At 51.4% G+C, this 23,994-nt stretch overlaps 2 protein-coding genes across 2 annotated transcripts in view; one reads left to right on the forward strand and one right to left on the reverse strand.

Moving 5' to 3' along the window:
• The first annotated feature begins 3,721 nt into the window (after positions 1 to 3,721).
• On the forward strand, positions 3,722 to 21,348 carry gpx3 (glutathione peroxidase 3). Its single transcript, XM_033029755.1, has 5 exons — positions 3,722 to 3,886; positions 10,903 to 11,059; positions 17,337 to 17,454; positions 18,694 to 18,793; positions 20,967 to 21,348. Exons 1-5 carry the CDS (start codon positions 3,815 to 3,817, stop codon positions 21,183 to 21,185), a joined length of 666 nt encoding a protein of 221 aa, XP_032885646.1. The 5' UTR covers positions 3,722 to 3,814; the 3' UTR covers positions 21,186 to 21,348.
• Positions 21,349 to 22,505: 1,157 nt separating this feature from the next.
• Positions 22,506 to 23,994, reverse strand: part of tnip1 (TNFAIP3 interacting protein 1) — a 32,413-nt gene continuing 30,924 nt past the window's right edge. Inside the window, exon 14 of the mRNA XM_033029508.1 lies at positions 22,506 to 22,701. Coding sequence (XP_032885399.1) covers positions 22,506 to 22,701 — 196 coding nt within the window. The remainder of the gene's footprint in view (positions 22,702 to 23,994) is intronic.

Below are 23,994 nucleotides of genomic sequence, written 5' to 3' on the forward strand. Positions count from 1 at the left end.
CTATCAATCTCTGCTTTAGAAATACCCAAAGACTTGGCCTCCACTTCCATCGGAGGCAATGAATTCCCCAGATTCACCATCCTCTGGTCACACACCTCGGAAGAAGGCCCTTCGGCCCAACTCTTCCATGCCGACCAAGATGCCCCATCCAAGCGGGTCTCATTTGCCCGGGTAGAAGGCTCTTTACATTTGCTCCATCTCTTCCCCCCTCACCTTAAACCTACGTCCTCTGGATCTTGATTCCCCTACTTTGGGTAAAAGACTCAGGGCATTCGCCCTATCTATTCCACCCATGATATTATACACCTCTAATATGATCACCCCTCAACTTCCTGCGCTCCAAGGAATAAAGTCCTAGTCAACCCAACGGCTGACTATAGTTTGTAATCATGTATAGTCTTTCCACTGACTGCAGAGCACACAATAAAACAAGCTCTTCACTATACCTCGGTACAGGCAATATTACATGACAATACTAATAAACTAAATTAAACTCTATAATATCACCCCTCCCCCTCCTGCACTCTGAGGAAGAAAGTCCCAGCCTGCTCAACCTCTCCCTGTAGCTCAGGCCCTCGAGTCATGGCAACATCCTCGTAAATCTTCTCTGCACCCTTGCCATTCTCCAGAGAGGAGGCTGTTTAGTTTCTGGCTGGAGATAGACACAAAATGCTCGAATAGCTCAGCGGGACAGGCAGCATCTCTGGATAGAAGGACGAAGCACCACCATTCCTTCTACCCAGAGATGCTGCCTGTCCCGCTGAGCTACTCCACCATTTTGTGTCCATTGAGTATAGGAATTGGGGTTCCTATACTCGCAACAAGACGTTGGAGAGGCCACATTCTGTCCGACACATTAGTTTCTGGCTGGATTTGATTCTGGATTGGATCTGTCTATCTGTGAACAGTCTGTACTTGGCCAATATTCCAGTCAGTGGGCTAAAGGCCAGATCAGCAACCACACTGCGATCACTTGTCTCAGCGCACAGCTCATTCTGGAGTGCAGGTCTTTGCTGCCCAAGTCATTATGTTCGGGAACAGCTCCATCCAAGGGAATGCAGATAATTGTCGACACAGCCCAGACCATCACACAAACCAACTTCCCTTCCATTGACTCCATCTACACTTCACGCTGCCTCAGCAAGGCCACCAACATAATCAAGGACCAGTCTCACCCCCGGTCACTCCCTCTTCTCCCCTCTCCCGTCAGGCAAGAGGTACAAAAGTGTGAAAACGCACACCTCCAGATTCAGGGACAGTTTCTTCCCAGCTGTTATCAGGCAACGGAACAATCCTATCACCAACTGGAAGAGTGATCCTGATTTTCCATCTACCTCATTGTAGAATCTCGGACTATCTTTAATTTGACTTTATCTTGCACTAAATGTTATTCCCTTTATCCTGTATCTGTACAATGTGGACGGTTGGATTGCCATCATGTATTGTCTGCTTTGACTGGATAGCAGACAAACAAAAGCTTTTCAGTTTAGTTTAGTTCAGTTTAGTTTATTATTGTCACGTGTACCAAGGTGCAGTGAAAAGCTTTTTGTTCTGTGCTATCCAGTCAGCGGAAATTACAATCAAGCCGTCCACAGCGTACAGATACAGGATAAAGGGAATTGCGTTCAGTGTGAGATAAAGCCCAGGGAAGTCCAATTAAAGATAGTCTGTAGGTCTCCATTGAGGTAGATTGGAGGTCAGGACCACTCTCTGGTTGGTGATACAATAGTGTGGAACGAGTGGATACTGAAATAGATATTTCCACTAGTGGGAGAGTGGCACAGCCTCATAATACAAGGACGTACCTTTAGAAAGGAGATGAGGAGGAATTTCTTTAGCCAGAGGGTGGTGAATCTGTGGAATTCATAGCCACAGATGTCTGTGGAGGCCAAGTCTTTGGGTATTTTTAAAGCAAAGATTGATAGGTTCTTGATTAGTAAGTGTGTCAAAGGTTACGGAGAGAAGGCAGGAGAATGGGGTTGAGAGAAAAAGATAGATCAGCCATGATTGAATGACGGAGTAGACTCGATGGGCCGAATGGCCTATTTCTGCTCCTAGGACTGTTGGTCTCAGGAAATGTCATCTGTCTATTTCCTCTACGATGCCGCTTGACCCGCTGAGTTACTTCAGCACTTTGTGTTTTGAATAAGCAGGAACATCAAGGCAGAAGGTTCTGGAATCTGATGACAAAGGAGGATGTTAATGGGAGCGATTAGGGGAAAATTAAAAGTCAGAAGGAAATAGAACAGCATGGGGGATGGGGAACCGCAGCAGAGAAACCTGGTATTTAGTTTTAGTTTAGCGATGCAGCGGGGAAACAGGCCCTTCGGCCCATCAAGGCCGTGGCGACCATCAATCACCCCATTCACACTAGTTCTATATTATCCCACTTCCTGCACACCGTGGGCAAGTTACAGAGGGCCAATTGACCTATAAACCTACACGTCTTTACAATGGGGGAGAAACCGGAGCACCTGGAGGAAATCCACACGGTCACAACGTGCAAACTCCACACACACAGGCAGCACAGGTCAGGTCAGGATCTAACCCAGGTATCTGGTGCTGTGAGGCAGCAGCTCTACCCGCTAGCTTCAGAGGCAAGATATCAGTAATCATAGGGGGTCCCGGCGAGTGTGTTAGTTTAGTGTTTACAGAGGGTCGTGGGGAGCGTGTCAGTATTTACAGGGGGTCCCGGGGGGGGGGGGGGGGGGGGGGTGTGTGTGTGTGTGTGTGTGTGTGTGTGTGTGTGTGTGTGTGTGTGTGTGTGTGTGTGTGTGTGTGTGTGTGTGTGTGTGTGTGTGTGTATACAGGGGGTCCCGGGGTGTGTGTGTGTGTGTGTGGGTGGGTGTATACAGGGGGTCCCAGAGAGTGTGTCAGCGCCGTGAACGAAGGTGGTCCTGGCGGGGGGGTGGGGGCGCTTGCTGCCGCGTGCAGCTACAGGCCTGGTTCAAGCAGAAGATAAAACAGTTTGATGGACTTTATGCACCTATATCAGCGCCAAAAACGTGGCACCTGGTGTACTGCCAAGGTGATGTCAGCTGTATGATCTGTATGCAAACCGAAACATTTCACTATACACGAGTACATGAGTCAATTAAGTAGCATTGAATCATTCAATCTTTGAGGTACAACCCAACAGTATGAATATTAAGTGTGTAAGCAGGAACTGCCGATGCTGGATTAAACCGAAGATAGACAAAGAACGTCTCGACCCGAAACGTCACCCATTCCTTTTCTCCAGCGATGCTCCCTGTCCCGCTGAGTTACTCCAGCTTTTTGTGTCTATCTTCGGTATGGACATTGCTTTCGCTAATTTCAAGTAATCCTTGCATCCCCCTCTCTCTCTCTCTCTCTCTCCGCCCCTCCCACACCCTAGCTATCCTGCTAGTTTCACTGTTCGTATCTCTTCGTTATCACCTCTTCCACAACCAACAGTAGACCATTGTGGGCTCTTTGGTCATCGTTGCCGGTTCCGATTTGATCTGTACCTTTTCATACCTCTAGTTTCCCCTCTCCCCTGACTCTCGGTCTGAAGAAGGGTCCTGACCCAAAAACGATCCCTTTTCTCCACAGATGCTGCTGCCTGACCCGCTGAGTTACTCCAGCATTTCCCTTCACTTGTTTGATGAACTGAAAGGGTTACACTGTTGTGCTGGATCAGAGCTAATGTCTACCCTTCTGCCATTGATTGGCTGCCTGCAGTCCTGCCCCTTCTCTCTGTCTCTATTTATCCAGGAGGATGTTTGTTCAATCCTCGCAGCCTCTTGTGTAAGCAGACACGACTGGGCTGGGGCATGGTGTCTCTGATTCCACAATGAAGGACACAAGCAAGGAATGGGTCCTGTTATCGTTGCTGCTGGCCTGGATTCACAATGCAACCAGTCAGGTAAGAAACATGGCACAGTGGTAGAGCTGCTGCCTCACAGCGCCAGAGACCTTGGTTCAATCCTGACTACGACAGGTGCTGTCTGTATGGAGTTCGTACGTTCTCCCTTGTGACTGCGTGGTTTTTCTCCGGGCGCTCCGGTTTCCTCCCACACTCTAAAGACGTACAGGTTTGTAGGTTAATTGACTTTGATAAAAATTGTAAATTGTCCCTCGTGTGTAGGATAGTGCTGGTGTGTGGGTGGGTCGCTGGTCAGTGCGGACTCGACGGGCCGAAGGGCCTGTTTCCGTGCTGTATCGCTAAACTAAACCATCCTTTTCCTCCAGAGGTGCTGTCCGACCAGCTGAGTTACTCTAACACTTTCTGCCTCTAAGAGTTGCGGGTTGGTAGGTTAATTGTCCCTAGCGTGTCAGGTAGAACTAGTGCACGGGTGATCGATGGTCGGCGTGGACTTTGTAAGTCAAATACACAAAAGGACACACAAAGTGCTGGAGTAACTCAGCGGGTCAGGCAGCATATTCATGTGCCTATCGATTATCATATCTGTGTCCACCACCATCCCTGGCAGCATGTTACAGGCCCCCACCACCCTATGTAAAACTTGCCCTGCACATATCCTGAACATTGATGGGTCACCCTTCTTCAAACCCCTGTTCCCAACACCAAGTGACCCGAAACGGCATCTATCCACGTTCTCCAGAGATGCTGCCTGACCCGCTGAGTTACTCCAGCACTTTGTGCGTTTCTAGGTTAATCAGTATTTATTCGAAAAACGTTTTTCAAGTTAGCCCAGGATATTGATGGCAATCATAAGCTTGACATGATCGAATTGTTCAACTCCTGTGGCAATGATTGAGAGCGGACAGGATAATCAGTAATGAAGAATAGAAAAAAAGACTCAAAGTGCTGGAGTAACTCAGCGGGCCAGGCAGCATCTCTGGGGGAACAAGGGTAGGTGACGTTTCAGGTCAGGAAACCTCTTCAGACTGATTGCAGAAGGGGCAGGTAATCGGTGGATACAGGTGAGGGGGGGTCCCGGGGAGTGTGTCAGTGTTTACAGAGTCCTATGCAGGCTGCAATATGATCTCCTGACTCTTATACCCAATGCCTCGACAAAGAAGGGTTTTGACCCGTAACGGCACCTATCCATGTTTTCGAGATGCTGCCTGACCCGCTTTGTGTCTTATCTTCGAAGGCAAGTAGATCAGGTGCCCTCCAACATGTTGCTATTTGTATCGCCTGCACCAGATCTATGTGATTTGCCCACTTTATCAACACAGACCTTGTCCCAGTCTGTGTTTCAGGGCGATGTACCAGGGAGTGGGAAACGGGCTTGCAAGACATTGGCAACTCCACCACGATATAACAAGTACACAAAAACAGCTAGCACCGTTAAAAGCTGCTTCAATCATTAACTCCCCCTGGCTCACCTCTAATCATGACCCTGTGATCCTGCCTGTCATCGTAAATCTACACACAGTCCCGTGCACACATTCTCTCCCATCCCAATTCTCTCTTTTTCTTTTCACCTTCTCTTTGTTTCATTCTCTGTCCGTTACCTTTTCTTTCTTTCCCTTTCCTTCATATTGTCTCTGTATTCTTTTCCTTTCGTTTTACCTTCTCTCTCAATCTTTCTCCTTGCTTCCCCCCCCCCCAAGGACTTTATTCAGCAAAATGCATAATACATCAAAAACACATTCAAAGGTTACAATACATCAAGCAATCATTATAGTACAATGATGCAGTCATTATTTACAATGCTCTCGATCCTACGCGGCGACCAGCGTTCACGGAAGGCCTCCAGTGTCCCCGTGGACACCGCTTGTTTCCTCTCCAGGGACACGCGATCACGGACGTAGGCCCGGAAGAGGGGCAGGTAGCCGACTCTGGCATGACCATCGACCACCTGCTGCCTGGGCCATCTTGGCCATCTTGGCCAGGCCCAGGAGCAAACCGACAGGGAGGTCCCCCCCCCCCCCCGATCGATCGACTCTCCCCACTCCCTGCCTTGTGTCCAAACACCAGGATCGTGGGACTAAAATGCAAAAATGCAACCAGAACCTGAGGATCAGCCCCTTCAGATATTGGTACAGGGGCAGCAACCTCACACACTCCATATACGCGTGGAACACGGTCTCTTCCTCGCCACAGAAAGCACAGGTGACTCAAAGGTTTATTACACGCCACCGCTCTGTGCAACACTCTCCACCCCAGGTCCCCAATGTAAAGGGGGAAGACTCCCTTGTAGAGAGACCTCCACTGGGGACCGCCCCCGCCTTCAGGTGGTAACACGGACCGCCAAGCTGTGTCCAGACGGAAGACGAAGGCAAGGAGGTGCAGAATGTGCAGAAGCATTCTGTACAGTGTGCGCCTCTTCGCTCTCTCTTTCTCACCTTACTTTCTTCCCTCCCCTCACTTTTGTCTTCTCTCTCCATTCTCCGTCTCCCAGTGTCAGAGAGTTATACAATACAATACAATATGGTTTATTTGTCACATTGCACAAAAAGTGCAAGTGAAATGGATATGTCAGCAGCGATACAATGATAAAGAGCACACACAAAAACACAATAAAAATTTAACATAAACATCCACCACAGCATTCATCACTGTGGTGGAAGCCACACAATTTGGCCGGTCCTCCTCCATTTTCCCCCGTGGTCGGGACCTCAACCCTTGGCAGCCGCTGCTGCGGGTGTCCAGATGGTAAGGACAAGGTACGAGTCCAGGTAAGTCCAGAGTCGGCTCTTCCCCACCGGAGACCGCGGCTTTAAGTTGGTGTAGGCCGAAGATTTAAAGTTCCCTCCACGCCACAGCCAGAAGCACCGCAGACCGCAAGGCCGGCGGTCGAAGCTCCCCTCCAGGGGTGATGTTAAGTCCATACCGCGCCCGCGGTAGAAGACGACCGCGGGCCGGCGGTGGAAGCTTCTTCTTACCCCGGGTCCCCCCCGAGGGATCCCGGGCTGTAGACGCCGCGCCAGCTGGAGCTGTGCAGACCGCGGCTTCAGGCTGCCGGCTGCTGCGGGCCAACGAAACGGAGCGCTCCCCTCCAGCGAGCCCCAGTGAGGGCTCGCCCGCTCCGTGCTGACAGCACACGCTGCACCCGCCGCCCGAGCCCCGGGCTCGTCTCCGGGATAGGCCGCGCGATCCTCGCTGTTAGGCCACGGGGGAGGCGACCTGGAAAAAGTCGCCTCTCCTTGGAGGAGGCGACCAAAACAGTTTCCCCCTCACCCCGCCACACCACCACCCACACAAAACACACAAAGAAACATTAAAAACATACTTTAAAACATACTAAAAAAAATAAAAAAGTTGAAAATAACTAACGTGCTGCTGACAGGGATGCCACCATTGCAGCGCCCCCCCCCCCCGTGTCATTGAGTGATACAGTGTGGAAACGCCCTTCGGCCCAACTTGTCCACACCGGCCAACATGCCCCAGCTACACTAGTCCATCCTGCCTGTGGTTGGCCCATATCCCTCTAAACCTGTCCTATCCATGTACCTGTCCAAATGTTTCTTAGACATCTCTCTTTTCTCTTTTCTTCATTTTCTTCCTTTCCTTTTTCCTTCTTTCTTTTTCGCTTTTATTTCTTTTCTCTGTCTGTCTGTCTGTCTGTCTGTCTGTGTATAGAAGGCTGTGGTTTTATAAGATGACGGCGTGGGAGCTCGGAAAGTGGAAGTCATTAAAGAGACGAATGCCTCGAATTCAATGCCTCGACAAAGAAGGATTTTGATCCTAAACATCACCCGTTCCTTCTCTCCAGGGATGCTTCCTATCCCGCTGAGTTACTCCAGCATTTTGTGTCTATTGAGCATGGAAATTGGGATGTTATGTCACAATTGTGCTAGATGTTGGTGAGGCCACATTTGGAATATGGTGTTCAGCTTTGGTCACCCTGCTCCAGGAGAGGTACCATTAAACTGGAAAGATTTCAGAGAAGCTTTGAGGATGTTGCCGTGACTCGAGGGTCTGGGCTACAGGGAGAGTTTGGGCAGGCTAGGACTTTTTCCTTGGAGCACAGAAGGGTGAGGGGTGATCTTATAGAGGTGTACAAGATCAAAAAAACATTCCACGCAAGATCATAATTACTGAGGTTAGTAGAAACGCGGAACTGCAGATGCTGGTTGACAAAAAAAATGGCACAAAGTGTTGGAGTAACTCAGCGGGTCAGGCAGCATCTCTGGGGAACATCGTGGGAGGATAGTGGAGCACCCAGAGAAAACACTTTAGAGATACAGCATGGAACCAGGCCTTTTTGGCCCAGAGTCCGCACCAACCAGCAATTACGCCGTACACTAGCACTATCCCACACACTAGGAACGATTTACAAACCCTCCCGTCATTGGGATGTGGGAAGAAACCAGAACACCCAGAGGAAATCCACGCAATCATTGGGAGAATGTACAATCTCCACACCCACCCACACTGACACAAACCCCCACCCGCCCAGGTCAGGATGGAACACGGGTCTCTGGCAGTGGCTTTACCCGCTGTGCCGCCGCGCCATGGAGTTTGCTGAATTACACTCTGCCACGTTGACCAGCTCAGCTCTGGCTTCGTCCCACGTCAAACACGGTGGCGGGAAGGAAGTAGTGTGGAAACTATCTGACCCACGATCAGTAAGAGCTGCACAGGGGACCTTCTGGTCCCAGCCTCTGCTAATGGTTTAATGATCAATTCAGCTTTATCAGCTAAGCAAACACTCTCTGCATGTCAACTGCCGAGCAACGCTTGTTCCCTCTCCCTCACTTACTTTCACTCTCAGTACTTTACCACTCACTTTACTGTATTTTACTACTTTACATTACTACTTTAGAACGTTACTTTATTACTTCTTACATTAGTACTTTATATGACTTTATGATTTGGATGAGAACGTACAGGGCAAGATTACGTTTGCGGATGATACAAAAGTGGGTGGTTTTGCAGATAGTGAAGATGGTTGTGAAAGATTGCAACAGGATCTGGATCAATTGGCCAGGTGGGCTGAGGAATAGTTGATGGAATTTATTGCAGGTAAATGTGAGGCCTTGTATTTTGGGAAGTTTAACAAGGGCAGGACCTACACAGTGAATGGTCGGCCTCTGGGTGGTGTTGTAGAGCAGAGGGATCGAGGAGCACAGGTGCTTGGTTCGTTGAAGGTGGAGTCGCAGGTAGATAAGGTGGTCAAAAAGGCTTTTGGCACATTGGCCTTCATCTGTCAGGGTATTGAGTATAGATGTTGGGAGGTCATATTGCAGTTGTATAGGACATTGGTGAGACCGCACTCAGAGTATTGTGTTCAGTTCTGGGCACCATCATACAGGAAAAATATTGTCAAGCTGGAAAGGGTACAGAAAAGATTTATGAGGATGTTGCCAGGACTAGAGGGTGTGAGCTACAGGGAGAGGTGGAGTAGGCCGGGTCTCTATTCCATGGAGCACAAGAGGATGATAGGTAATCTTATGGAGGTATATAAAATCATGAGAGGAATAGATTGGCCACAGTCTCTTGCCCAGAGTAGGTGAATCGAGGACCAGAGGACATAGCTTTAAGGTGAAGGGGAAAAGATTTAATAAGAATCTGAGGGGCAACATTTTCACACAATGGGTGGTGGGTGTATGGAACTAGCTGCCAGAGGAGGTAGTTGAGGCTGGGACTATCCCAAATTTAAGAAACAGTTAGACAGGTACATGGATAGGGCAGGTTTGGAGGGATATGGACCAAATGCGGGCAGGTGGGACTAGTGCAGCTGGGACATGTTGGCCAGTGTGGGCATGTTGGGCTGAAGGGCCTGTTTCCACACTGTATCACTATTACTTTAGCACTTCCGGCATCAATCAGCGATCACTCCGTACACTAGCACTAACCTAAACACTATGGACAATTTACAAACCCTCACGACATTGGGTTGTGGGGAAAAAAACAGAGCACTCTGAGGAGTCATTGGGGGAACATACACACGCGCACACCCCACACGCACGCACACCCCACACGCACACCCCACACGCGCACACCCCCACACACCCACCCACACACACACCCCCCCCCCCCCCACACACACACCCTCCCCCCCCCCACACACACACCCTCCCCCCCCCACACCGCCACCCGCCAAGGTCAGGATGGAACTCGGGTCTCTGGCAGCGGCTTTACCCGCTGTGCCGCCGCGCCATGGAGTTTGCTGAATTACACTCTGCCACGTTGACCAGCTCACCTCTGGCTTCATCCCAGGTCCCCTCCTGGTCCCAGCCTCTACGAATGGTTTAATGATCAATTCAGCTTTATCAGCAAAGCAAACACTCTCCGCATGTCAACTGCCGAGCAAAGCTCGTTCCCTCTCCCTCACTCACTTTCAACAAAGATGCTGAAAGATGGGAAAGAAGAGAGAAGATTTACGAGGATGTTGCCAGGAATCGAGGGTCTGAGCTACAGGGAGAGGTTGGGCAGGCGAGGACTATTCCTTGGAGCGCAGGAGGATGATCTTATTATAGGTGTACAAAATCATGAGAGGAATAGATAGGGTGAATGCAGTCTTGCCCAGAGTAGGGGAAATTGAGACCCAGAGGACATAGGTTTAGGGTGAGGGGGGGGAAAGATTTACTAGGAATCTGGGGGGTAACTTGTTGTACATAACTAGTAGGTGATGTATGGTACAAGTGGCTGGAGCGATAGTTGAGGCAGGTACTATTGCAGTGTTTAGGAAACATGTGAACAGGAACATGGATGGGACAAGTTTAGAGGGATATATGGGCCAAACGCAGTCAGGTGGGACTAGTGTAGATGGGGCATGTTGCTCGGCGTGGGCAAGTTGGGACGAAGGGCCTGTTTCCGTGCTGTATGTCTCTATGACGTTGATCCCTCGGCACATCCGTATCATCCGTGACATTGGGAGCTCCCTCAGTGGTGAGAGTTACTTGACCTTGGGCCGAAGGGCCTGTTTCCGTGCTGTATTGACTCTACCATTGACGGGCAGTGTGGAGAGGGCAAGCACGGGCGGGGTGCTAACAACCATCCTTGTTTTTGTCTTCCAGCAGACAGCTTACTGTAACTCCTCAGCCTCGGGCTCCATCTATGACTATGGGGCAATGGCCATAGACGGGAGCAGATACATCCCATTGCGCGAGTACAGGGGCATGACCGTGCTGATCCTCAACGTGGCTTCCTTCTGAGGACTCACCAGCCAATACGTCGGTAAGGAGCTTTCAGGCTTTAGACTTGCCCACTGCCAATATGTTTAGTGAGCACAGCAATCAACATAGATGATCATTCGTTAGGAACAGTGAACAGAAGTCCCCAGCAACCCTCACCAACTTCGACAGATGCTCCGTAGAAAGCATTTCAATCAGGATGTATCACAACAGCTTGGTTTGGGAACAGCTCCATCCAAGGCCACAACAAACACCAGAGTTGTGGACGCAGCCCAGACCATCACACAAACCAACCTCCCTTCCATTGACTCCATCTACACTTCACGCTGCCTCGGCAAGGCCACCAGCATAATCAAGGACCAGTCTCACCCCGGTCACTCCCTCTTCTCCCCTCTCCCATCAGGCAAGAGGTACAGAAGTCTGAAAACGCACACCTCCAGATTCAGGGACAGTTTCTTCCCAGCTGTTATCAGGCAACTGAATCACCCTATCACCAACTAGAGAGCGACCAACTAAATCCTGACTTACCATCTACCTCATTGGAGACACTCGGACTATCTTTAATAGGACTTTATCTCACACTAAACGTTATTCCCTTTATCCTTCATCTGTACACTGTGGACGGCTCAATTGTAATCTTGTATAGTCTTACTGCTGACTGGATAGCACCAAACAAAAGCTTTTCACTGTACTTCGATACACGTGACAATAAACTAAACCAGTGCTCTTCAACCTTTTAATACTTAGTGCCTACTTTTGTAACTTTCGTGAGGGTAAAATGTCCTTACCGCCCACTAATATTTAAATTGGAAAAAAAAAGTTAGATACCCAGCATAAAACAATAAAATTAATTGAAATTACCTTTAATTTAATGAGATCCTTGAGCCTAATGCGTAGAAACTAAATGTTGGATATCTGGTTCGATTTTCGTAAGAAACAAGTGAAGGTCTCTTCTTTCAGTCATTTTCAGAGTTTCTCTGTTTGGTGACAACACAGGGGGAGGGCAACCACTGGAGAGAAGATACATAGAGTGACAATTCTTCGCCCAATCATATAACAGTACCTGCAAATAGTTTCATACGTAGCAACAAAGTAGAAACATTTTCAAATATAGCAACAAACATCTTAGAAACATCCTAGTGCATAGAGCAGGGTTGGGCAACCTTATTCTGCATTGGGGCCAGGACGCATGTCTGTGAGCAGATGGCGGGCCACATCTATCACGTGTACACATGGATCCCGCCCTCATCCTGCCCCGGATAGCAGGCAACAAATCACGTGTTCACATAGATTCCGCCCCTTCGAGGACGACACCCGGAGCACTGGCCCCCTAGTTATGGGCGCTCACAAACATCTCACACCTACGGACCATTGCCTTGGCTCTGTCCTGAAGGCGGTGGCTCAAATAGGGAGGTTTCACGGCAGTCGGGTCACGACTCATGACCCGTACTGTTGCTACGCTACGCCAAGTGGAGTACACGCGGTGAACTGCAGGTAAGCACTTACCATTGTTTCCAGCGTAGCGGGCCCGTTAAAACCCGCCGAAATTATCAATTGTTGAGCTGTAAATAATTATGGAAATCGGGATAAGCGTGAGAGACATTTAGCCTACTTCAGAATTCCTAAAGTCAGGAGAAATGACGGTAGATAGAAGCGAGAGCTGAAGGGACAACAACCCGAGTGCTTGGCAAACATTGGCCGTTTGCTCAGTGCATTTCATCAACTAAGGTTGGATTTGTGTTTTTTCTCGATTCCTTTGGCATCTAAAAAGTTTCAGAAGTGATAAATCTGTCTGTAAAATTTTAAAATCACACATGGTTCTCAAGTGGTTTTTTACATACAAAAAGAAAACGCCTCTGAAGCAAAATTTACAGCTAGATTTATCACTTCTGAGACTTTTTAGATACCAAAGGAATCAAGAAAAACCACAAATAATGCCTTACTGTTGATGAAATGCAGTGAGCAAACGCGATCATTCCCAATATTTTCAATTCCGATATCACAGCACTTTAGCTGCTGTTGTCCCTTCAGTTCTCGCTTCTCTTTACCTTCATTTTGCTTCACTTTTGGAATTCTGAAGTTGGGTACATGTCTCTCACGCTTACCCCGACTTCCACAATTTTTTACAGCGCAAAAATTCAACATTTTGGCGGTTTTTAACAGGTAGGAAAGTACGCGTTTCTTGCATTAATAACATATACCGGAAGTTACGGATGTCCTCCAGATGGATTGAGCGGCTCCGTGCGTCAAGCCCTATGACCCCGTGACCTTGCGTGCAACCCCCCTATACTCGTACCCGGCCTATTTACATCCCCGATCCCGGCAGTGAAGCCCAGACACAGAAGGTGCGCGGCCGTGCGCGGTACAGTCAGAGCTCTGCGATCGGCGCTGCTCTGCGGATCCGCCAGTGCAGGCCTCCTTGCGTCACTGCGCCTGGGCACCGCGGCCTCGGGAGGTACTGAAGATGACAGAAGTCTGCGGGCCGGATAATTACGGGAAAAAAAGAATACACCTGCGGGCCGGATGATTTCGGGTTACGGGCCACATTCGGCCCGGGGGCTGTAGGTTGCCGACCCCCGACATAGAGAAACATACCATTGAAGGCAACCAATCACGGGTGACGCTGGGGAGACACAGAAACAAAGTAGAAACATCTTTCGGGCAATAAGAAACTTCAAGGTGCCGGCCACCCTTCTGGACCAATGACAAGCATGCAATAAGCGTCAATGTTCTGGAGCTCCTGTAAAAGCCCAGACTTAGTGGCAACCAGTGGGTCACAGGTGCAGAAGCTTCCTGAAACTTCTGCAAAGTTCTAGACTTAGTGGAGCCAGGTCCAGCAGCTTGCAAAGTGATGTAATCAGCCCATTCTCACAAACGCCCACTTGCCATCTCCCAAGTACCCAAATCCCTGCATATCTACATGTGCCCAGATGAACCAATATCGTGCCACGTTGAATGAAAACGTTTTGGCACAATCTTGTTGTATGTATATTCAATACCCGTATAAGCGAGTTCGGTATTCCGACTGCGCATGCACAAGTCACTGGAGATAAACATTGGATCGAACAGGGTCTCCCACCCTGCAACTACTGTTGAATTGCTAATGGAGTTAGCGACACTAGTTCTCCCTTCTCCACTGGTCCACTGCCGCTCCATAGCGGGAACTGCTGCTCATCGATTCCCGTTGCTGCACTGACTGAGGCCGGGGCTCCGGGTCTGTGGAGAATCACACCTGCCCTCCCCCACAGTGAGTGGGACCCGAATCCCTCGGCATCTTCACAGGTCACAGAGCGACCCCGGCCTCTGGTGACCGTCCGCTGTGCCTCTCGCCTTTTCTAGTGGCTGTCGTTTGGCCCCCTCAGCTCTGGCCCCCACAAAGGAGCGGTGGTCAACGGGATAGATGGCAGGAGAGATGAGGCAGGGACTTGGGAAGGGGAGAGGGGCTTTTATTGGGCGGGTGTCTGCAGGAGGGATCCGCTGTCCTGTTGCTCCGGTGGCTGTCGGTTGGCCCACAGCCAGTGCGGAAAAGCAGCGTCGCCCCACAGGACCACCGACAGCCCCGGAGCGGGCGTGGGTCTCTGGCTCCGCCGCTGGGCCGTCCCCACCTGGAGGCGGCCGGAGGTGTCTGGCCGGACTCGCTGCTGGCGCGGAGGGGGCTCGGCACCGGCACCGGCTCCAGCCTGGCTCCGCTCCGACTCCCGGGGGGTTTGGTAGTGGTTAAACGTTACAATATTTTACATGGTTCAAAATTAATGCAGCATAAAAGTTTAAAATGCATAATTCAAATACTTTTCGCTAAAGTGATAGTAACTTTTTCTTTTCACACACATTCTCCCACAGATTTGAGTTAGTATATTTTGGATGCTTTTAATACAGCATGTAATTATTCTGCTGCCCGCCTGAAAGTTTAAATCGTCCACTAGTGGGCAGTATTGCCCAGGTTGAAGAGCACAGAACTACAGTCGTGTATGCTGGGCAAAGGTGAACGAGGAGATGAACAGGGACAGACTGGGATTGTTTTCTCTGGAATGCGGAGGCTGAGGAAACGTGTGATAGAATTATCTAAAATTATTAGAGGCAGACAGTAAGAGCTAGTGTAGATTAGTAGTTCCACTCCAGGGTGAAAACATCCAACACTAGAGGGCACAGCTTTAAGGTGGGAGGGGCTAAGTTTAATGGAGATGTGCAGGGCAAGTTTATTTCGCACAGTGGGTGGTAAATACCTGGAACCAGGGGTGGTGGTGGCGGCAGGTACAATGTCATTGGAGCAGAGTTAGGCCATTGGGCCCATTGATTCTACACGGCCATTGAATCACTGCTGATCTGTCATTCCCTCTTAACCCCATTCTCCTTCCTTCTGATGCTCCAGAGTGGTAAAAACCAGGCCCGTACGAAGCTTTCCAAAAAGGGGGGTGGCACAAAGGGGGGTGGCACAAAGGGGGGTGGCGAGGGCCCAGCGGGGTCAGCGAGAGTGGCGTGGGCCCAGCGGGGGTCAAGGAGGGTGGCGTGGGCCCAGCGGAGGTCAGCGAGGGTTGAGTGGACCCAGCGGGGGTCAGCGACGGTGGCGTGGACCCAGCAGGGGTGGTGTGGGCCCAGCGGGGGTGGCGTAGGCCCAGCGGGGGTGGCATGCGGCCAGCGGGGTGGCGTGGGCACAGCGGGGGTCAGCGAGGGTGGCGTGGACCCAGCAGGGGTCAGCAGGGGTGGCGTGGGCCCAGCGGGGGTGGCGTGGGCCCAGGGAGGGTCAGCGGGGGTGGCGTGGGCCCAGCGGGGTCAGCGAGGGTGGCGTGGATCCAGCGGGGGTCAGCGTGGGCCCAGCATGGGTCAGCGAGGGTGGCGTGAACCCAGCAGGGGTGGCGTGAGCCCAGCCGGGGTGGCGTGGGCCCAGCGGGGGTCAGCGAGGGTGGCGTGGACCCAGCGGAGGTCAGCAGGGGTGGCGTGGGACCAGCGGGGGTGGCGTAGGCCCAGCAGGGGTGGCATGCGGCCAGCGGGGGTGGCGTGGGCCCAGCGGGGGTGGCGTGGGCCCAGCGGGGGTGGCGTGGGCCCAGCTGGGGTGGCGTAGGCCCAGCGGGGGTGGCATGCGGCCAGCGGGGGTGGGGTGCGCCCAGAGGGGGTTGCGTGCGCCCAGCGGGGGTGGCGTGGACCCAGCGGGGGTGGTGTGGGCCCAGCGGGGGTGGCATGCGGCCAGCGGGGGTGGGGTGCGCCCAGAGGGGGTTGCGTGCGCCCAGCGGGTGTGGCGTGCGCCCAGCGGGGGTGGCGTGGGCCCAGCGGGGGTGGCATGGGCTCAGCGGGGGTGGCTTGGGTCCTGGCGGCGGGTCCCGGAGGCGAGGGGAGCAGGCTCCACCGCAGCGGCGTCTGTGTTGTGGGGTTACAGCGTTGGGTTCAGATTCAGTCACTCCCGCCTGGCCGTTTCCAAAGTTTTTTTTCCAATTTATATATTTTTTATTTTATTTTTCTCAAATTTTTTTTTTGGTGACTTTTTTCTTATGGGGAAAAAAAGGGGGGTGCGGTCGCCTTCAGACGGCCATGAAAACAGCAGAGAGAATCACCGGCTCCCCACTGCCCTCTCTGGAGGATGTTGCCACCTCGCGCTACCTCAGCAGAGCCACTAACATCATCAAAGACCCCACACACCCCGGTTACCACCTTTTTGAACTGTTGCCCTCTGGCAGGCGTTACAGGTCAGCCAAAACACGCACCTCCAGACTCAGACACAGTTTCTACCCCAAAGCAATCTTCACACTCAGTATGAAAACACACTGAGTATTATTCATGCTGCACTCTTCAATGCTGCTACCCACCTTGCATTTTACTATCACCATGTACAGTACTGATTACTTATTTTAATACCTAGTTTTTAACATTGTTTTTAATTGTGTCCTGTGTTTTTATGTTTGTATATTATGCACCAATGGAGTGGCAGCAACAATGTTGTTGTATGCAGTGCTTACAAAGACAAATAAAGGCGTTTCATTTCCATTTCATTTCTTTCCATAACCTTTAACGCCCCTCACTAATCAAGACTCTGTCAATCTCTACCATAACAATACCCAATGACTTGGCCTCCACAGCCGTCTGTGGCAATTGAGCTCCACAGATTCACCACCCTCTGTTCAAGAGGCTTTTCGTTGGGCACATGGATATGCAGGGAAGGGAGGGATACGGGTCACGTGCAGGCGGAGGAGATTAGTTTAACTTGGCGTCATGTTCGGCACGGACATTGTGGGCCGAAGGGCCTGTTCCTGTACTGTACTGTTCCATGTTCTCCGCAAGTCTCCTTCTCTGCTCCGTTCTCACGATCAACGTGTTTGTTCTCTCCACAGAATTGAATGCACTGCACACCGACCTCCGATCTTATGGCTTCACAATTCTCGCTTTCCCCTGCAACCAGTTCGGGAAACAGGAGCCCGGCACCAACCTGGAAATCTTCCCCTTGTTAAAGTGAGTGAGGACCTCAGCCCCAACCCACCGAGGAACTGGCACAGAGGGGGCGGGGGCGGATAACCCCAGCGAACACTGGCAGAGAGGGGGGCAGATTGTCCTCCCACCAACTACAGAGCGGTCCCGACCTCCCGTCTACCTCATTGGAGAACATTGGGCCATCTATCTTCAAGCACTAAACGTTATTCCTTTATCCTATATCTAAACACTGTGGGCGGCTCGATTGTAATCATGAAGGGTCTTTCCGCGTACACGTGACAATAAACTAAATCTAAATCTAAAGCATTCTAAACTCTGAACCAACATCCAACACTGGGGAGATGTTACACTCTGCACTTCACACTCAAGACAACCCAAGGCACCTATTTAATTCTGTCCCCCATCACCAACATTGGTAATCCTTTTGTTTAGTTCAGCTTGGAAACGGGCCCCTCAGCCCATGCCGACCAGCGGTCACCTGTTCACACTAGTTCAATGTGTAGGTAGGAACTGCAGCTGTTGGTTTAAACCGAAGATGGACACTAAATTCTGGAGTAACTCAGCGGGCCAGGCGGCATCTCTGAATAGAAGGCATGGGTGACGTTTCGGGTCGAGACCCCTCACTCAGTCCGAAGAAGGGTCTCGACCCGAAATGTCACCCATTCCTTCAATCCAGAGATGTTGCCTGTCCCGCTGAGTTACCCCAGCATTTTGTGTCTACCTTCACACTAGTTCTATGTTATCCCACATTCTCATAAACTCCCTACACACGAACGGCAATTTACAGAGGGCCAATTAACCTACAAACCTGCAGAAATAAAGAACTGCAGATACTAGTTTAGGCAGCATCTCTGGAGAAAAAGAATGGGTGACCTTCGGGTCGGGACCCTTCTTTGGACTGGAAATACAAAAAGTCACCCATCCATGTTCTGCAGAGATGCTGCCTGACCCGCTGAGTCACTCCAGCACTCCGTGTCTTATCAACCTACAAACCAAGTTCTATCCCACACACTAGGGACAATTTACCAATTGACCTGCAAGCCCGCACGTCTTTGGCGTGTGGGAGGGAACCGGTGCACCCTGAGAAAACCCACGCGGTCACAGGGAGAACGTGCAAACTCCATACATACAGCACCCGTAGTCAGGATTGAACCCGGCGCTGTGAGGCAGCGGCTTTACCTGCTGCGGGATGCGGGGGTGAGTGGCGAGGCGCTGCGCCGTTGCGTTTGTTTTGAGCTGGTCCCCGTTCCTTGCCCGTAGATACGTGCGTCCGGGGAAGGGCTACGTGCCGAACTTCCAGCTGTTCCAGAAGGGGGACGTGAACGGAGAGAAGGAGCAAGGGCTGTTCACGTACCTGAAGGTGAGTGGGACCCCGGGGCCAGGCGGGCGGGGAACGGCACCAGACTGTGGGCGGGGGCGCCTGCTGAGGGAATGCCGCGGGAGTCGTCGTCACCAGCGGGTGCCATACCGCGGGGAAAGACAAGGGGAGGGGAAGGTAGACACAAAATGCTGGAGTAACTCAGCGGGTCAGACAGCATCTAAGCAGAAAAGAAATAGGAGTTGTTTGGGCTGGAGCGGAAGGCTGGAGAAGGGAAGGGAAGGTCCACACCGCAGAAAGATGCTGGAGTCAATTATTAAAGAGGTAATAATGGGGCATTTGGATAGCAGTAAAAGGATTAGTCCAAGTCAACATGGATTTATGAAAGGGAAATCATGCTTGACTAATCTTCTGGCATTTTATGAGGATGTGACAAGTAAAATGGATGAAGGGGTGCCAGTGGATGTAGTGTATCTAGACTTTCAGAAAGCCTTTGATAAGTTCCCGCATGGGAGACTGGTGACTAAAATTAGAGCACATGGTATTGGGGGTAGGGTGTTGACACGGATAGAAAATTGGTTGGCAGATCGGAAGCAAAGAGTAGGAGTGAACGGGTCCTTTTCAGAATGGCAGGCAGTGGCGAGTGGAGTGCCGCAAGGCTCGGTGTTGGGGCCGCAACTGTTTACCATATATATTAATGATTTGGAAGAGGGAATTAGGAGCAACACTAGCAAGTTTGCGGATGACACAAAGCTGGGTGGCAGTGTGAACTGTGAAGAGGATGTTAGGAGGTTGCAGAGTGACCTGGACAGGTTGAGTGAGTGGGCAGATGCGTGGCAGATGCAGTATAATATAGATAAATGTGAGGTTATCCACTTCGGCGGCAAAAACAAGGGGGCAGATTATTATTTCAATGGGGTTAGGTTAGGTAAGGGGTAGGTGCAGCGAGACCTGGGCATCCTTGTACACCAGTCACAGAAAGTTGGCTTACAGGTACAGCAGGCAGTGAAGAAAGTTGGCCTTCATAACAAGAGGATTTCAGTGTAGGAGTAAAGAGGTTCTTCTGCAGTTGTATAGGGCTCTGGTGAGACCACATCTGGAGTATTGTGCACAGATTTGGTCTCCTAATTTGAGGAAGGACATCCTTGTGATTGAGGCAGTGCAGCGTAGGTTCACGAGATTGATCCCTGGGATGGTGGGACTGTCATATGAGGAAAGACTGAAAAGACTAGGCTTGTATTCACTGGAGTTTAGAAGGATGAGAGGGTATCTTGTAGAAACATATAAAATTATAAAAGGACTGGACAAGCTAGATGCAGGAAAAATGTTCCCAATATTGGGCGAGTCCAGAACCAGGGGCCACAGTCTTAGAATAAAGGGGACATTTAAGACTGAGGTGAGAAAAAACTTTTTCACCCAGAGAGTTGTAAATTTTCTGGAATTCCATGCCACAGTGGAGGCCAAATCACTGGAGGGATTTAAGAGTTAGATAGAGCTCTAGGGGCTAGTGGAGTCAAGGGATATGGGGAGAAGGCAGGCATGGGTTATTGATGGGGGACGATCAGCCATGATCACAATGAATGGCGGTGCTGGCTCGAAGGGCCGAATGGGTTCGTCCTGCACCTATTTTCTATGTAATGAGGAAGCTCTGTAATGCGATAACATCACATCACAGTAATCCACCTGTCTCACACGTTGTGATCTTAACCTTCTGACCTTTGTTCCAACCATATGCCTATCAAACCCCCCCTCCCCGCCTGTATAACCCGCCATACTTTGTCCTGCCTCTACCCTCTTCGAGCTTTCTCTCCCATTTCCACTAGTGGGAGAGTCTAGGACCAGAGGGCACAGCCTCAGAATAAAAGTGGGTACCTTTAGAAAATAGATGAGGGCGAATTTAGCCAGAGGGTGGTGAATCTGTGGAATTCATTGCCACAGATGGCAGCGGAGGTCAAGTCAATTAGGTCTTTTTGGGGCGGAGTTTGACAGGTTCTTGATTAGTTTGGGTGTCAGGGCTTATGGGGAGAAGGCAGGAGAATGGGGTTGAGAGGGAAAGATAGATCAGCCGTGATTGAATTGTGGAGTACACTCGATGGGCCGAATGGCCTAATTCTGCTCCTATGATCTATGCAGTTATGTTGGTCAACCCATTGAGTTGCTGCGCCCTCTAATTATCTCTCTCTCTCTCTCTCTCTCTCACTCTATCTACACACAGGGAGCCTGCCCTCCAGTGGGGGATAACTTTGGGAACATGGACCGACTTTTCTGGCAGACCCTGAAAATCTCCGACATCAAGTGGAACTTTGAGAAGTTCCTGGTGGGTCCTGATGGGCGGCCCGTGCAGCGCTGGCATCCGCGGATGCCCGTGCCCGCAGTGCGGGAGGGCGTCATGCGTTACATGCGGTCTCTGCGCACGCAACATACCATTAGCTAAACATGTCCCCCATCCCCCAGTCTGTGACCATCATCACCGCTCGCTTTCGCCCAGGCCTCCCCTCCCCCCATCCACCCCTCTCTCCTCCCTCTCCATCCATCCATCTCCACAACCCATCCACCCCTCTCCATCCTTCCCCCTCTTCACCCGTCTCACTGCCTCCATTCTTTCCTCTCCTCCCTCATCTCACTGCCTTCTCTCTCTCCACTCACCTCCTCCCCTCTCCCCGACACCCCATTCCTCCCCACTCCCCACCTCCCCCCCCCCTTATTTCCTGTCCCCCTCCCTTCACCCCAATCCCCTTCATCCTGGCCCCTCTTCTCCACCCCCCCCCACCCCCTCCATTTCCCCCACCCATCTCTCCTGTCCTCCACCTCTCCCTCCTGGTCTGTTTAAATTCACTTCCTCCTCCCACCCCTCCCTTTCCAGCCTGCTCTGCCGTCAAACCCCGCTCTCCCCACCCCTTCCAGCCCACTCCACCTCATTGAACCCCTCCCCCTCTCCCTTCCCACCTCCCCCTTAAGACCCCGGCCCTCCCTCCCATACCCTCTCTTTCCCCCTCCCCCCCCCCTCATTCCAGCCCACTCAACCGCACAAACCCCTCCCTCCACCCTTTCCTCCCTCCCCCCTACACACAGGGGGGCTGATGAGGAACAGATTGACTGGGACATACCTCACCCCCCCCCCTCTCTCTGTCTATAGGGAGGGTGAGGGAGCAGGGGGGAAGAGAGCAGCCACGTGACGTCCAGGTCTAAAAGCGGCCACGGCCACGGATCTGGACCGAGACAGCAGCCTCACCTCGACCCTTCGTGCATTCGGGCCGAGGATGGGCTGCCAGCTGCCCGTCTCCCCTCCCCCTCCCTCTCCCCCTCGCTCTGTCCCTCCTCTCCCCCATTTCCTCCCCAACCCCCATAAGACAATAAAATATCTCTAACAAAGCAAACAGAGAATTATTTCCTGAACGGTGCGGTTCTGGGGATGGGAGGAAGGGGTTCCAATATCTACATAAAACATAGAACTGTACAGCACAGAAACGGGCCCTTCGGCCCACAATGACCATGCTGAACACTATGCAAAGTTAAACTGATCCTGTACCGGATCCAGATCTCAAAGTTTTAACGACATTAAAAAAGCAGAGGTCTCCTTGGTTTCCATCTTGGCCAATCAGAGCCCAGCCTTGCTGCAGCCAATCAGAGACCAGCCTTGCTGTAGCCAATCAGAGCCCAGCCTTGTTGCAGCCAATCAGAGCCCAGCCTTGCTGCAGCCAATCAGAGGTCAGTCTTGCTGCAGCCAATCAGAGGTAAGCCTTGCTGCAGCCAATCAGAGGTCAGCCTTTCTGCAGCCTCGTCCAACCAGCTTCAACAGGGGAGAATCAGCTGCTTCCCACGACCCCTGGGATTGGTCCACAATCCGACACAACCTCGGCCAATCCAAAGCCAACGGTTCAACTAGAACACAACCAATCCGAACCCTGACCTGCGACGCGTAACCAATCCCAATCCTGGGCACTTTGTACCTGACCATCACAGCCAATCAGAACCCAATCCTCAGCATGCCCAAACCCAAGCCAATAACGGCCAACTTGAAACCAAACCGCCCCGACAGCCAATCCAAACCCCCAACCAGCTAGCCCGGACCATGGTAACCTGTGCCGACTGGAACCAAGAGCAGGAACTCTGAACCCCAACCTCACGCCAGCACGGACAATACAACCCTCTCCCCAACCCAAACATGTGAAACGCACCCCAGCCCAGCCCCAGATATCTGAAGCCAAGCCACCTGAAGAGTCGATGGAAGGGAGGTTGGTTTGTGTGATGATCTTGACTTATGTACTGATGAATTGGCCAGAGATGATGAGATGGGAGACAGTCTGGGAGATGGTGGTGTGGGCTCACGGTAAAGGGGCCAGGATGAGGAGGGGCGTCTGACACTTGGCGCCTGGTTGTAGAGCCGCTGCCACACCGCACCAGAGACCCAGGTTCCATCCTGACCACGGATTTAGTAACACAGCGCGGGAACAGGCCCTTCGGCTAAACAAGTCCATGCCAAACAGCAATCCCTGTACACTAGCACTATCCTACACACTAGAGGCAATTTATCATTTTACTGAAGCCAAATTAACTACAAACCCGCACGTCTTTGGAGTGTGGCAGGAAACCAGAGCACCCGGAGAAAACCCACGCGGTCACAGGGAGAACATCCAAACTCCGTACAGACAGCACCCGTAGTCAGGATCTAACCCGGGTCTCTGGTGCTGTAAGGCAGCGACTGTGTCATCCGATGCTGTCTGTGTGGAGTTTACACGTTCTCCCTGTGACCATGTGGGTTTCCTCCGGGTGCTCCGGTTTCCTCCCACATCCCAAAATTGTGAGGGTTTGTGGGTAAGTTGGCCCCCTGTAAATTGTCCCCAGTGTGTAGGGAGTGGATGAGAAAGTGGAATAACATAGAACTAGTGTGAACGGGTGATCGAAGGTCGGCGTGGACACGGTGGGCCGAAGGGCCTGTATCCGTGCTGCATGTTCCATCACTAAACTAAAAACTATAATTGGAGGTCAGGCCCGGCTGTACGCGAGGTTTGAAGATCAGAAACCACACAAACCGGATTCACACGGTGGATTATTTTATTATTGAACATTAAGAGCGAATCTCAAATCATCCTGCAGTTTTAGTCAATAACTCAAACCTGCCAACAAGCAAACAAGGTATGTTAAACCCCCCCATCCTGGTAGGGCTCATCTCTCCTCCCCTCCACCTCCCACCCCCTCTCCAGCTCTCTCACCTCTCTCCACCATCCCCTCTCCTTCCCCGC

This window comes from Amblyraja radiata, chromosome 11 (assembly GCF_010909765.2).
Source record: "Amblyraja radiata isolate CabotCenter1 chromosome 11, sAmbRad1.1.pri, whole genome shotgun sequence".
Classification (NCBI taxonomy): domain Eukaryota; kingdom Metazoa; phylum Chordata; class Chondrichthyes; order Rajiformes; family Rajidae; genus Amblyraja; species Amblyraja radiata.